The sequence below is a fragment of the Bos javanicus genome, chromosome 8, assembly GCF_032452875.1.
Source record: "Bos javanicus breed banteng chromosome 8, ARS-OSU_banteng_1.0, whole genome shotgun sequence".
Taxonomy (NCBI): domain Eukaryota; kingdom Metazoa; phylum Chordata; class Mammalia; order Artiodactyla; family Bovidae; genus Bos; species Bos javanicus.
Window position 1 is genome coordinate 89,723,123 of NC_083875.1, and position 16,263 is coordinate 89,739,385.

The following is a 16,263-nucleotide window of genomic DNA, read 5'->3' on the forward strand; positions in this document are numbered from 1 at the left end:
AGGATTGATGCTGAAGCTGGAGCTCCAATCCTTTGGCCATTTGATGCTATGAGCTGACTCATTGGAAAAGACCCCGAAGCTGGGAAAGATTGAGAGCAAGGGGAGAAAAAGTGGGTGACAGAGGATGAGATGGTGGGTGGCATCACCAACTCAATGGAAATGAGTTTGAGCCAACTCCAGGAGACAGTGAAGGGCAGGGAAGCATGGCGGGCTGCAGTGCCTGGGCATCACAAAGAGTTGGACACAACTTACTGACTGAACAATAAGTTTTCTCTGTAAAATAGGAATAATAGAAGCTTGCAATATTTTAAACATTAAGTTCAGTTCAGTTCAGCTCAGTTGCTCAGTCATGTCTGACCCTTTGTGACCCTATGGACTGCAGCATGCTAAGCTTCCTCGTCCATCACCAACTCCTGGAGCTTGCTCAAACTCAGGTCCATCGAGTTGGTGATGCCATCCAACCATCTCATCCTCTGTCATCCTGTTCTTCTCCTGCCTTCAATCTTTCCCAGCATCATGGTGTTTTCCAATGAGTCAGTTCTTCCCATCAGGTGGTCAAAGTATTGGAGTTTCAGCTTCAGCATCAGTCTTTCCAATGAATATTCAGGACTGATTTCCTTTAGGATGGACTGGTTGGATCTCCTTGCAGTCCAAGGCGCTCTCAAGAGTCTTCTCCAACACCACAGTTTAAAAGCATCAATTCTTTGGTGCTCAGCTTTCTTTATAGTCCAACTGTCACATCCATATATGACTACTGGAAAAAACATAGCTTTGACTGTATGAAACTTTGTTGGCAAAGTAATATCTCTGTTTTTAATATGCTGTCTGGGTTGGTCATAGCTTTTCTTCCAAGGAGCAAATGTCTTTTAATTTCATGGCTGCAGTCACCATCTGCAGTGATTTTGGAGCCCAATAAATTGAAGTCTGTCATTGTTTCCACTGTTTCCCTATATATTTGCCATGAAGTGATGGGACTGGATGCCATGATCTTAGTTTTTTGAATGTTGAGTTTTAAGGCAGCTTTTTCACTGTCTTCTTTCACCTTCATCAAGAGGCTCTTTAGTTTCTCTTCATTTTCTGCCATAAGGGTGGTGTCATCTGCATATCTGAGGTTATTGATATTTCTTCCGGCAGTCTTGATTCCAGCTTGTGCTTCATCCAGCCTGGCATTTTGCATTATGTACTCTGCATATAAGACAAATTAGCAAGGTGACAATATACAGCTTTGATGTACTCCTTACCCAATTTGGAATCAGTCTGTTGTTCCATGTCCAGTTCTAACTGTTGCTTCCTGACCTGCATACAGATTTCTCAGGAGGCAGGTAAGGTCATCTGGTATTCCCATCTCTTTAAGAACTTTCCACAGTTTGTAATGATTCACACAGTGAAAGGCTTTAGAATAGTCAATGAAATAAAAGTAGATGTTTTTCTGGAACTCTCTTGCTTTTTTGATGATCCAGTGGATGTTAGCAATTTGATCTCTGGTTCCTCTGCCTTTTCTAAATCCACCTTGAACATCTGGAGGTTCTCAGTTCACATGCTGTTAAAGCCTAGCTTGGAGAATTTTGAGTATTACTTTGCTAGCCTGTGAGATGAGTGCAATTGTGTGGTAGTTTGAGCATTCTTTGGCATTGCCTTTCTTTGGGACTGGAATGGAAACTGACCTTTTCCAGTCCTGTGGCCACTGCTGAGTTTTCCAAATTTGTTGGCATATTGAGTGCATCACTTTCACAGCATCATCTTTTAGGATTTGAAATAGCTCAGCTGGAATTCCATCACCTCCACTAGTTTTGTTCATACTGATGCTTCCTAAGGCTCACTTGACTTCTCACTCCAGGATGTCTGGTTCTAGGTGAGTGATCACACCATCATAGTTATCTGGGTCATGAAGATATTTTTTGTATAGTTCTTCTGTGTATTCTTGCCACCTCTTCTTAATATCTTCTTCTTCTGTTAGGTCTATATCATTTCTGTCCTTTATTGAGCCCATCTTTGCATGAAATGTTCCCTTGGTATCTCTGATTTTCTTGAAGAGATCTCTAGTCTTTCCCATTCTGTTGTTTTCCTCTATTTCTTTGCATTGATCGCTGAGGAAGGCTTTCTTAGTTCTCCTTGCTGTTCTTTGGAACTCTGCATTCAGATAGATATATCTTTCCTTTTCTCCTTTGCCTTTCACTTCTCTTCTTTCCTCAGCTATTTGTAAGGCCTCCTCAGATAACCATTTTGCCTTTTTGCATTTCTTCTTCTTGGGGATGGTTTTGATCACTGCCTCCTGTACAGTGTTACAAACCTCTGTCCATAGTTCTTCAGGCACTCTGTCTATCAGATCTAATCCCTTGAATCTATTTGTCACTTTCACTGTATAATTGTAAGGGATTTATTTAATTTAGGTCATACCTGAATGGTCTAGTGTTTTTTCCCTACTTTCTTCAATTTAAGGAGTTCATGATCTGAGCCACAGTCAGCTCCTGGTTTTGTTTTTGCTGACTGTATAGAGCTTCTCCATCTTTGTCTGCAAAGACTATAAGCCATCTGATTTCGGTTTTGAACACCTGGTGATGTCCATGTACAGCGTTGTCTCTTGTGTTGTTGGAAGAAGGTGTTTGCTATGACCAGTATGCTGTCTTGGCAAAACTTTCTTAGCCTTTTCCCTGCTTCATTTTGTACTCCAAGACCAAACTTGCCTGTTACTCCAGGTATCTCTTGACTTCCTACTTTTGCGTTCCAGTCCCCTATGATGAAAATAAACTCTTTTTCTGGTGTGTTCTAGAAGGTCTAGATCTGAGGTTAAATGTTTCATTTAAACATTAAATGAAATAGTAAATGTAAACAGGAATTGTGAGATGTTTAGTTTTTATAAAAAATGTTCAGTGTCTACTCTTGAGTTTCCTTAGGAGATAAGAATATTCCATGCAGCACTAAAAAGAAAGTAATGCGGCATATTGGTCATTCAGTCACTTCTACTGAAAGCTTATTACAATGGTGTGTTAACTGTCAATAAAGGTTAATTTCTCCTGAATTTACTTTTCCTCCAACTTCTATGGCCATATTCCAGACTTAGTTGTAAAGGCATTATACTCCTCTGTCTTCATTATCTCTCTGAAGTCTTCATCTTTCTTGAAAGAGATTTTTAATTTTTTTTCATCCACTGGAAAATTTCTTTTAAGGTATTCATTCTGGCGGTGCCTATGAAAGCCCCATTTTTCCTGGTTGACAAGGACTTCTGCAAACTCATATAAACCGTTTGGAAAGGAGTTAGAAAGTAGTGGGGACCCTATAGCCCTTGGCAGGACAGTGGGTGAACAAAGTTCTAAATTTTATATTATAATGGAATATAGTCATTAAACAGAATTCATCAGTATATGTGTATTATAAAAATGAATCTCAACATTTCAAATGAAGTAAAAAAGGATAGGAACCATTTATGAAAATTTTAAAAACACATAAATGACTGTATATGTAGCTTATGGATAAATGCATGTGTATAAAGAGTATAAAAACATGCAAGAATATTACATACCAACTCTAGGACATTTGAGGATGACAGGGACATGTATGCATGCATGTTCAGTCATGTCCAACTCTTTGCAACCCCATGGGCTGTAGCCCACCAGGCTCCTCTGTCCATGGAGTTTCCCAGGGAAGAATACTGGAGTGATTTGCCATTTCCTACTCTAGATGATCTTTCTGACCCACGGATTGAACCCATGTCTCTTTGCATCTCCTGCATTGGCAAGCAGATTATTTACCACTGTGTCACCTGGGAAGCCCTAATTTTTGTACATAGGAGCTAGGTGCATGCGTGCTAAGTCGTGTCCTACTCTTTGTGACCCCATAGACTGTAAACCACCAGGCTCCTCTGTCCATGGGATTCTCCAGGCCAGAAGACTGAAGTGGGTTGCCACTTCCTCCTTCAGGGGGTCTTCCCGACTCAGGGACTGAACTCACGTCACCTATGTATCCTATATTGACAGGCAGATTATTTACTACTAAGCCACCTGGGAAACCGACAGGGGCTTAGGGTGGGCTACAACTGGCTTTGTTAAGTGTATCTCTTCCCTAACATTTTATAAGAACAGTATTCCAGTATGTAAAAAGAATTTTGCAGTGAACACCTGTACAACCAACCACCTAGATTCTACTATTAACATTTTACTGTTAATATCACATACTTATTCATCTAATGTGAGTCTGACAAATTTTATTTCTTTGAAAAGAAAGGAATCAAATATAGCAAAATGTTCACACTTGTTTAATCTCAGTGGTGGATGTGTAGGTGTCTTTTATATTAATTTAGCTTTTCTGTACTTTCAAAATGTTACATAAAAGTCAAATAAATACTATTAAATGAGTATGTACAAAAATGAGTGGGGAGAGTTAATTGAACTACATGCTTCTCTGGGCATATACTTAAGGTGTGAAGTCCTTACATGTTTCTATATAATAAAATTTGAAGAAGTTTTGGGGAAAGAAAATGAAGTAGAGAGATCTTATCTATTGAGAAAACTTTGAATCCAATATGCAAGTAATGGTATAAAATTTCTAAAGCAGAGCATCAACCAGGGGTCCTGTGTTCCTTGGCATCATTCTCATCTGGTCTGACAAGCTGCTGGTGTCCACTGAGCCGGTCTGAGACCCATCAGGTGGGAACGTGCCACCTTCTGGCCCTGCTGGGGCCATGAGACAGCACATCTTGCCTCCAGCTGCCACACTCTTTGCCCCCTCCCCACCCTTTTCCAGAGACCTTGGACTGCAGACGTCACTGGCCCATTTTCCTTCTAGATTTCCCAGAGGCCAGCAAGACAGGAGGTTCTGTTTGTGAGCAGTTTTCCTTGGGTTTACTTCTTGCTTGCTCAGGCCATCTCTCTTCAAATTGGGAATGAGCTGCAAGTGTGAGAATTTGGTATAATCAACTTCTTTGTCCACATTCCTTAGAGTAGAGTTGGGGACAGATGAGTGTGGAGTGAGTGTGGTGGCATTAGGGCCCAGTACGCTGCCCCAGCATCTCAAAGTTTCAGGTTGGTGCACATGGCTTCCTCTCTCTTCTCTTGCTGCTGGTGGTTGGATGACTTTACTTATTATTCATGAATTATTTTTTGCTCATCGTATTAATTATTGGGAGACAGACTCTGTATCTGGAATCATCACCCATCTCCAACTGGAAATCAAAAATAGTACTTTTAAATGAATGGAATTTTTGGTATGGTCTGATTTTCCTTAGAAGATTTTTCCTCTGATTTTTCTTGCCAAAATCCAGGGTCATTTTCAACAGAAAACCAGAGAAGACAATGAAAAAGAATTCAAATGTAGTCAAATCTCTTTTTATTATTAAAAAAAAGTTTTGATATATAATTTATGATGAAAATTCATTCCTTTTGGAATATATAGTTCTGTAGTATTTAGTACTGTCAGAGACTGTATAATTATTGTTCCTAAATAATTCCAGAACATTTTCATCACCCCAGCAAGAAACTCCATACTTATTAGCAGTTAATTCCCCAACTTGCAATCTTCTTTCCCCAGACAATCATTGCTCTACTTTCTGTCTTCATTGATTTGCCAGTTCTGGATATTTTATATGAATGGAATCATACAATATATGCTTGAGTTCTTTCACTTATTGGATTGTTCTCAAGGTTAAGCTATGTTGTAGCATGTATGAGTATGGCATTTTTAGGTTTGAATAATATTCTTTTGCATACATTTGTTACCTTTTGTTTATTCATTCCTTGGTTTATGGATATTAGGGTTGTTTTTACCTTTTAGTTCTCATGAATTGTGCTGCTGTGAACATGTGTACAAATTCTTGTGTGAACAGATGTTTCAATACTCTTGGGTATATAACTAGGAATAGAATTGCCTAGTCATACGGTAACTCTGTGCTAAAGTTTTAGAAACTGCCAAACTGATTTCCAAAGGGGTTGTACCATTTTATATTTTCACCAGAATGTATGAGTTTCAGTTTCACTGATATTTGTTATTGTCCATCATTTTGATTTTAAGCTATCCTAGTGAGTACAAAGTGGTTTCTGTGATTTTGATTTGCATTTTCTTGATGACTATTGATGTCAAGCATCTTTCCATGTGCTTATTGGCTATTTGTATATCTTATTTGGAGAGATGTCTGCTCAAATCCATAGACTATTTTAAAAATTATAGTTGATTTACAGTGCCGTGTTACTTTCTGCTATACAACAATGTGAGTCAGTTATATATATATATATATATATAAAACATATATATATGTATATATCTCCACTTCTTTTTAGATTTTCTTTCCATATAGGTCATTATAGAGTACTGAATAGAGTTCCCTGAGCTATACAGTAGGTTCTTGTTAGTTATCTATTTCATATACAGTAGTGTGTATATGTTAGTTTCAATCTTACAGTTTATCCCTCCCTCCCTTTTTCCCCCCGGTAACCATAAGAACGTTTTCTGCATCTGTGACAATTTGTTTCATAAATAGGTTAATTTGTACCATTTATTTGTTAGATTCCCATGTATGGGAATCTAACAAATCCCATCCTATGATATTTATCTTTCTGTGTCTGACTAATATTCCATTGCATATATGTGCCACATCTTATTTATCCATTCTTCTGTCGATGGACATTTAGGTTGATCCCATGTCCTGGCTATTGTAAATAGTGCTGTAATGAACATTGGGGTGCATGTATTATTTCAAATTATGATTTTTCTCTGGATCTATGCCTATCAGTAAGATTGCTGGATCACATAGTAGCTCTATTTTTAGTAAGGAATATCCATAGTATTCTCCATTGTGGCTGTACCAATTTACATTCCTACCAGTGGTGGAGGAGAGTTCCCTTTTCTGCACACCCTCTCCAGCATTTATTGTTTGAAGATTTTTTGATGATGGCCATTTTGACTAGTGTGAGGTAATACCTCATTGTAGTTTTGATTTGTATTTCTCTAATAATTAGTGATATTGAGCATCTTTTTGTGTGATTTTTGACCATCTGGATGTCTTCTTTGGAGAAATGTCTTTTTAGATCTTCCGCCCATTTTTGATTGGGTTGTTTGTTCTTTATAATGAGCTGCATGAGCTGTTTACATATTTTAGATTAATCTCTTGTTGGTTGCTGTGTTTGAAAATATTTTCTCCAATTCTATGGGTTTTCTTTTCATTTTGTTGATGATGTCTTTTGCTGTGCAAAAGCTTTTAAGTTTATTTAGGTTCCGTTTGTTTATTTTTATTTTTGTTAATCTTGGAGATTAACCAAAAAAGATCTTGCTGTGATTTATGTCAGAAAGTGTTCTGCCAATGTTTTCCTGTAAGCATTTTATAGTGTCTGGTCTTTCATGTAGGTCTTTAATCCATTTTGAATTTGTATATGAGCATGTTCTAATTTCATCCTTTTACATGTAGTTGTCCGGTTTTCCCAGCTCACTTATTGAGGACACTGTCTTTTCTTCATTATATATTCTTCCCTCCTTGGTCACAGAATAGGTGACCATAGGTGTCTAAGTTTATCTCTGGACTTTCTTTCCTGTTCCACTGATTTATATTTCTGTTTTTGTTTTGCTTACTGTAGCTTGGTAGTATAGTCTGAAGTCAGAGAGACTCATTCCCCCAGCTCTATTTTTTCTTTCTCAAGATTGTCTTGGCTCTTCAGTATCTTTTGTGTTTCCATACAAATTGTAAAATTTTTCTTGCTGTAATTCTGTGAAAAATGTTATTGGTAATTTGATAGAAGTTTCATTGAATCTGCTGATTACTTTGGGTAGTATAGTCATTTTGACAATGTTGATTCTTCCAATCTAAGAATGTGGTATATTTCTCCTTCTGTTTACATTATCTTTAATTTCTTTCATCAGTATCTTATAGTTCTCTGAGTATAGGTCTTTTGCCTCCTTAAGGTTTATTCCTAGGTATTTTATTCTTTCTGATACAGTGGTAAATGGGGTTGTTTCCTTAGTTTCTCTGATCTTTTGTTGTTAGTGTATTGGAATGCAAGAGATTTTTGTATATTAATTTTGTATCCTGCAACTTTACCAAATTCTGTTCTGGTAACATCTTTAGGACTTTCTATGTATAGTATCATGTCATTTGCAAACAGTGACAAATTTACTTCTTGTTTTCCAGTTTGAATTCTTTAATTTCTCTTTTTTTTCCCTCTGATTGCTGTGGCTAGGACTCACAAAACTGTGTTGAATAAAAGTGGCAAGACTGCACATCCTTGTCTTATTCCTGATCTTAGAGAAAATCCTTTCAAATTTTTCACTGTTGAGAATGATATTTGCTGTGGGTTTTCATATATGGCCTTTATTATGTTATATTATCTTTATGATTACTTTCTGGAGAGTTTTTCTCGTAAATGGTGTTGAATTTTGTCAAAAGCTTTCTCTGCCTCTGTTAAGATGATCATATAGTTGTTATTCTTCAGTTCATTAGTATGGTGTATTATATTGATTGATTTACATATGTTGAAGAATCCTTGCATCCCCAGGATAAATACCACTTAATCATGTGTATGATGCTTTTAATGTATTGTTGGATTCAGTTTCTAAGTATTTTGTTCAGGATTTTTGTGTCTTTGTTCATCAATGATATTGGCCTGTAAATTTCCTTTTTGTGTGTGGGATCTTTGTTGAGTTTTGGTATCAGGGAGATAGTAGCCTTGTAGAATGGCCACTTGTAGAGTGGCCTTGAGAGTATTCCTTCCTCTATAATTTTTTGGAATAGTTTGAGAAGGATAGGTTTTAACTCTTTTCTAGATGTTTGATAGAATTCATCTGTGAAGCCATCTGGCTCTGGACTTTTGTTTGTTTGAAGTTTTAAAATCACAGTTTCAATTTCAGTGATTCATGTGTTCATATTCTCTATTTCTACATGTTTCAGTCTTTGAAAGTTGTCCCTTTCTAAGAATTTGTCCATTTCTCTCAGATTGTCCATTTTACTGCAAATAGTTGCTTGCAGTAGTCGCTTATGGGCCTTTGTGTGTCTGTGGTGTCTGTTGTAACTTCTCCTTTTTTCATTTCTAATTTTATTGATTTGAGTCCTCTCCCTGTTTTTCTTGATGAGTCTAGCTAAAGGTTTATCAACATTATCTTCTCAAAGAACCAGCTTTTAGTTTCATTGATCTTTGCTATTGTTTTCTTTGTCTCTGTATCATTTATTCCTATTTTGATCTTAATGACTTCTTTCCTTCTTGAGGACTGTGGAGATTTTGTTTGTTGTTCTCTCTCTGGTTGCTTTCTTCTCTCTCTAGTTGTGTAAATTTAGGTTGTTTACTTGAGATTTTTCTCATTTCTTGAGGTAAGATTGTATTGCTATAAAGGTCCCTCTTAGAACTGCTTTTGCTGTGTCTCACAGATTTTGGATTGTCATGTTTTTGGTGCCATTTGTCTCCAGATGTTTCTTGATTTCCTCTTTGATTTCTTCAGAGATCTGTTGATTGTTTAGTAACATATTGTTTAATTTCCATGTGTTTCTTTTTAACAAATTTTTTTTTTACTGTAATTGATTTCTAATCTCATAGCATTGTGGTCAGAAAAGATGATTAATGTGATTCAAATTTTCTTGAATTTACCAAGTCTTGATTTGTGGTCCAAAATGTTATCTATCCTGGAGAATGTTACTTTTCATATTTTGTCTTTGTCTTTAACTTTTGTCAGTTTGATGAATATGTGTCTTGGTTTGTTCCTCCATGGTTTCACCCTGTATGGGATTCTCTGCACTTCCTGGACTTGAGTGAGTGTTTCCTTTCTCATGTTAAGGAAGTTTTTGACTATAATATCTTCAATTATTTTCTCCAGCCCTTTCTCTTTCTGTTCTCCATCTGGGACCCCTATAGTGTGAATGTCAGTGCATTTAATACTGTCCCAGAGGTCTCTGAGAGTACCTTCATTTCTTTTCATTCTTTTTTCTTTACTCTGTTCTGTGACAGTGGTTTCCGTCACTCTGTCTTCCAGCTCACTTACTTGTTCTTCTGCCTCAGTTATTCTGCTACTGATTCTGTCTAGTCTATTATTCATTTCAGTTGTTGTATTATTCACCTCTGTTCATTTGTTCTTTAAGTCTTCTAGCTCTTTATTGAACATTTTATATATATTCTTCATCTGTACCTCCACTCTTTTTCAGAGATTTTTGGATCATCTTTACTATCATTACTATGAATTCTTTTTCAGGTAGATTGCCTATCTCCTCTTCAGTTAGTTGTTCTTGTGGGTTTCTATCTTGTTCCTTTGTTTGCAACATATTTCTCTGTCATCTCATTTTGTATAATTTCCTGTGTTTGTGGTCTCCTTTCCACAGGCTTCAGTATTGTATTTCCTCTTGCTTCTGGCATCTTCCCACTATTGGATGAGATTTGTCTAAGGGCTTGTGTAGGCTTCCTGGTGGAAGGGACAGGTGCCTACCCTCTTGTGGGTGGAGCTGGTCTTGAACCTCTGATGGGCAGGGTCCTTAGCCCTTTTTTAAGATTGCATTATTTGTCTTTTTATTGTTGACTTGTAGAAATTCTTTATATATTCTGGATACAAGTCTCTTTCCAGACATACAATTAGCAAATATTTTCTCTTTATTTTTTGTGTTGTCTTGCATTTTCTTAATAATGTCCTTTGAAGGACCATAGTTTTTAACTTTGATGAAGTCCAAGTAATTTACTTATTTTCTCTTTGGTTGCTTTTGCGTTTGGTGTCATGTGTAAGAAACCATTGCCTAATCCAAGATCATGAGGATTTACATCTATGTTTTCTTCTAAGTTTTAGCTCTTACATTTTGATCTTTAATCCATTTGAGTTAATTTTTGTATATGGTGTGACTTAAGGGTCCAACTTTCACAAACAACTATCCAGTCATCATAGCACCATTTGCTGAAAAGACTGTTCTTTTACATAGTAAATTGTTTGGGCATCCTTGTTGAAATCGATTGACTATAAATGTATGGGTTTATTTATGGACTCTTAATTCTGTTCCATTGATTTATTTATGTGTCTATCCTTATGCCAATACCATATAGTCTTGAATAGTATAGCTTTATAGTTAGTTTGAAGTGAGGTAGTATGTGTCTTCCAACGACATTCTTCTTTATTAACGTTTGACCCTGTTCACTATTCTGGGCCTCTTGCAATTTCAAAGGAATGGCATAGCTTGTTTATTTTTACCAAAGAAGACAACTGTGATTTTGATAGAAATTATTTTGAATCTATAGACCTATTTGGGGAGTACTTCCATCTTAACAGTATTACATCTTTCAATTCATAAATGCAGGATGTCTTTCCACTTATTTAGAATTCCTTAATTTCTTTCAACAATGTTTTGTAATTTTCCATTATGAGTCTTACACTTGTTTTGATAATTTTTACTACCAAAAGAATAAATCTTTTATTCTTTTTGATACTATAATAAGTGAAATTTCTTGTTAATTTTGTTTTTATTGTTAATATATAAAAATACAATTGACTTTATACACTGATTGTGTATTGTGGAAACTTGCTGAATTCATTTATTTTTTATTATTCACTTAGCTCTAATAATTTGGGTGTGTATGTGTATTCCTTAGTATTTATTATATACAAGATCATGTCCTGTGCAAGAAAATATAGTTTTATTTTGACTTACTAATCTGAATGCCTTTTCTTTCTTTTTATTATATAATTGTCCTGGCTAGAATCTCTAGTACAATGAATAGAGGTGTAAAGATGGGACAAACTTATTATGTTCCTGATCTTAAGAGGAAAATATTCAGAATTTTCCCATTAATCATGTTCTTAGCTGTGGACTTTTCATAGATTCTCTTTTTCATGTTGAGAAAAATGCCTTTTAATTCCAAGATTTTTGAGGGTTTTTTATCATGGAAAACTGTCAGATTTTCTCAAATGATTTTTCTGTGTCTAGATGTGAGTATTTGGCTTTTTTTTTTTTTATTGGTATGATATATTACATTAGTTGATTTTGAATGTTTAAACAACCTTGCATTACCAGAGAAATATCACTTAGTCATGGTGCATGATTTTTTTGTATTTTGCTGGAGGATTTTTGGCTTGCTAGTATTTTGTTGAGGATTTTTCCATTCATATTCATAAAAGATATTGGTCTGCAGTTTTTTTTTTTTTTTCCTGCAGTGTCTTTGGTTGTGGCATCTGGATAATTCTGTCATCATAAATTTAGTTTGAAAACTTCCCTCCTCTTCTATTTTTTGGAGGAGTTATGAAAAATTGCTATTAATTCTCCTTCAGATATTAGATAGAATTCACCAGGAAGCCGTATGATTCTGGGCTTTTCTTGGGATGCAAGATTTTGATTACTAATTTAGTCTCGTTGTTACAGTTATCTTCAGATTTTCTATTTCTTCTTGAGTTATTTTTTGATAGATTGAGTCTTCATAGGGATTTTCCCATTTCATCTAGATTATCTAGTTTGTTGGTATATAATTTTTAATAGTTTCTCTTATAATCCTTTTAATTCATGTATGGCTGGTAGCAGTTTTTCCTCTTTTCTTCCTAATTTTGGTAATTTGAGTCTGCTCTCTTCTTTCTTAGTCAGTCTAGCTAAAGATTTGTCAATACTGTTGATCTTTCTAAGAACCAACTCTTGGTTTCATTGCTTTTCTCTACTGATTTTCTATTTTTATTTCTACCTTAATCTTTATTGTTTTTCCTTCTGCCTGCTTTGGGTTTAACTCTTATTTTCTGGTTTATTAAGGCAGAAATTCAGGTTGTTGATTTGATATTGTCTATTATTATATAGGCATTTATATCTCGTAAAGTTCTGTGTAAACACAGACTTTCCCTGTAAGTCTTAAACCCCTCGAAGTCATCCACGAGGATTGAAACTAACTTCTTCCAAACTTCTATTAATGTTGAATGAAGATTTTACCTCTTTCCATGAATCATGAGTGTTTTTGATGGCATCTAGGATGCTTAGCAGAGAAGGCAATGGCACCCCACTCCAGTACTCTTGCCTGGAAAATCCCATGGATGGAGGAGCCTGGTAGGCTGCAGTCCATGGGGTCGCTAAGGGTCGGACATGACTGACTGACTTCACTTTCACTTTTCACTTTCATGCATTGGAGAAGGAAATGGCAACCCACTCCAGTGTTCTTGCCTGGAGAATCCCAGGGACGGGGGAGCCTAGTGGGCTGTTGTCTATGGGGTTGCATGACTGAAGCAGCCTAGTGGGCTGCTGTCTATGGGGTTGCACGACTGAAGCGACTTAGCAGCAGCAGCAGCAGCAGCAGCAGCAGAATGCTCAGTCCTTTCTAGAAGGCTTTCAACTGACTTTGCTCAGGTCAATCAGAGGAATCACTATTTGTGGCAGCTATAGGCTTATGAAATGTATTTCTTATAAGACTTGAAAGATGAAATTACTCCTTGATTCAGGGGTTGCAGGATGAATGTTGTGTTAGCAAGCATGAAGACCACATCAATCTCAATTAGAACTCTTGGGTGACCAGGTGCATTGTCAATGAGTAGTAATATTTTGAAAGGAATTGTTTCTTTCCAAGCAATAGGTCTCAACATTGGGCTTAAAATATTCAGTAAACCAAGCTATAAATAGATATGCTGTTGTCCAGACTTTGCTGATCCATTTATAGAGCATAGACAGAGTAGATTTAGCATAATTCCTAAGGGCCCTAAAATTTTCAGAATGATAAATGAGTACTGGCTTCAACTTAAAGTCACCGACTGCATTAGCCCCTAGCAAGAGTCAGTTTGTTCTTTGAAGCTTTGAAGCTGGGCATTGACTTTCTCTAGCTCTGAAATTCCTAGATGGTGTCTTCCAGTATGAAGCTATTTTGTTTACACTGAAAGTCGGTTGTTTAGTGTAGCCACCTCCATTATCTTAGTGAGATACTCCAAGTAACTTACAATTGTTTCTATCAATACAGGAGCATTTGCTGCTTTGCCTTGCACTTTGATGTTATGGAAATAGCTTCTTTCCTTAAATCTCATGAACAAACCTCTGCTAGATTCAAGCTTTTCTTCTGCAGCATCCTCATCTCTCATAAATTGAAAATAGGATTCACTTGCTCTGGATTAGGCCTTGCTGCTGCTAAGTCGCTTCAGTCGTGTCCGACTCTGTGCGACCCCAGAGACGGCAGCCCACCAGGCTCCCCCGTCCCTGGGGTTCTCCTCCTCCAATGCATGAAAGTGAAAAGTGAAAGTGAAGTCGAGCAGTCGTGTCCGACTCTTAGCGACCCCATGGACTGCAGCCCACCAGGCTCCTCCGTTCATGAGATTTCCAGTCAAGAGTACTGGAGTGGGGTGCCATTGCCTTCTCCATTAAGGTAATGTTGAGGCTGGTTTTATCCTCTATCTAGATCGCTCATAAGGTCTCCATATAAACAATATGACTGTTTACTTTCTTATTACTTCTGTGTTCACTGGAGTAGCTGTTGTTGCTGTTTGTTGTGGTTGTTTGTTTTAATGATTTTCCTAAACCAACTTGGTCAAGTCTATATTTTGTTACATATGACCACTGACAACTCTGCTCAGTTCACTTATTAGACAGCTAATGATCAAAGAGAGATTTAAATGTCTGAAACCACTAAGTCCCCCAGTTTTTGCTGAGGTGCTCTGTGTGAATCTTGGGGAACTCCTTCAACACTTGGCTAGGCAGTTGACAACTCTGCTTTAGCTTTGACTTTCTGCTTGTGCAAAACTTCAAGGTCAGTGCAGATGAGAACTAATGCCTTTTTACATCTTTTTTGAGCAGGCACACAACCCGGATGTGAAAATAGTTCTATACATGTAGATGCCTAGATTCCTAGAAATATGTCAAAATTTATAATTTCCTAGCTTTTTCTTTTAAGCTTTTTGACTAGCTTACTCTTTAGCCAAATGTTATCTATTGTTTCAGGGAGTCATAGTGTTAAATAATTGCCTCTAATTGTTTTTGACAAATGACCTTATGGAAGAAGCTGTTTTCCATAGACAAGCTCTGAATCAGGTCATATAAAGACAGTTTTGGGAGTGGAGTCTTATAGAGAATGAACAGAAAGGTCATAATGACTGTTTTCTGGGAGTAGGAATTTACAGGAACCTAAATGCTTTTTTGCCTCCTCCCATGTCTAGCTATTTAAGCTGCTGGTTTTCACTGTCACTACTGGATTTTGGCTTTTAAGTCTACCCTGGAGATGGCAACAGAGCAAGTTAAAATGCAACAAAGCTCTTGTCCTGACAGCTATTTATGTCTTTTTTGTTTGTTTGTTTAATAAACACTCTCTGCTGCTGCTGCTGCTAAGTCACTTCAGTCATGTCTGACTCTGTGCAACCCCATGGACTGCAGCCTGCCAGGCTCCTCCATCCATGGGATTTTCCAGGCAAGAGTACTGGAGTGGGGTGCCATTGCCTTCTCCAAAACACTCTCTAGATTGGTACAAACTTCTGATTAATTTCCAGAGTTCTAAAAATGTTGATCATGAAAACATTTTTTGCTAGCTTTCTTGTTGTCATTACAGAGGAAAGAATAATTCAGAGGTCCTTACTCTGTCATTTTCCTTGATGTCACTAAATCTCCATTAAAGTTAATTTTGTTTTGGGTAAATTTCATGATATACTAAAATGTGTGTCTATACCTCAAGAAGATGATTATCATTACCTATAAACTATGTCTTTTCTTATTAAAATGTACTTTTAATAAAGGAGTTATTTTGTTTCAAATAAGACTGGAATTTTCTAAAGGGTAGCACTGTGAATAAGGCGGGGATATTTGGCTGAACCATTCATCTGCTGTTTATATGTGCCTGAGACCTAGATCGTTGAAGGGGGAGTGACTAAACTCTGCTTTCTGGGTCTATAGTTACTAACATTAGATTTTTTTGTTTTGACAGTAAGCTCAAATTTTGGCTAAAATTCTCGAAAATCCTCTTTTAACAGAATGCAGAGTCTTGATGAACCATGGACTGAAGAGGAGAGTGATGGCTCAGACCACCCATATTACAACAGCATTCCAAGCAAGACACCTCCTCCAGGGGGGTTTGCCGATGCTCGCCTGAAAGCCAGACCCCACGGTCCTGACACAGCCCAGGTGAGTCTTATTTCTTTCCCTGAATGGTAGCTAACTGGACTTCATTTCCTATTGCTTTCTTCAACTCTATTTTCAGGCTGATGTTCTATCCAGACAGAAAAACTCACAAACTTCCTCCCCTTGAATTTCATAAAGCAGACAGTAGGGGAAGCTTTTGCTTTAACATCACAAGGTTTAGTCAAATGCCTTGGAACTCCATTGTGATTCCTGAGATACAAGTCTGCAAGTTCCCTCTTCATCCTAGGACAAATCCCATTGTATTG

General features: G+C 36.9%; 1 protein-coding gene across 5 annotated transcripts in view; it reads left to right on the forward strand.

The window, feature by feature from the left end:
- The window catches only part of SHC3 (SHC adaptor protein 3), a 191,996-nt gene that overhangs the window by 139,095 nt on the left and 36,638 nt on the right, over nucleotides 1-16,263 (forward strand). For all 5 annotated transcript variants that reach the window (XM_061426317.1, XM_061426316.1, XM_061426320.1 and 2 more), the window contains one exon: nucleotides 15,850-16,000. In XM_061426317.1, coding sequence (XP_061282301.1) covers nucleotides 15,850-16,000 — 151 coding nt within the window. The remainder of the gene's footprint in view (nucleotides 1-15,849; nucleotides 16,001-16,263) is intronic.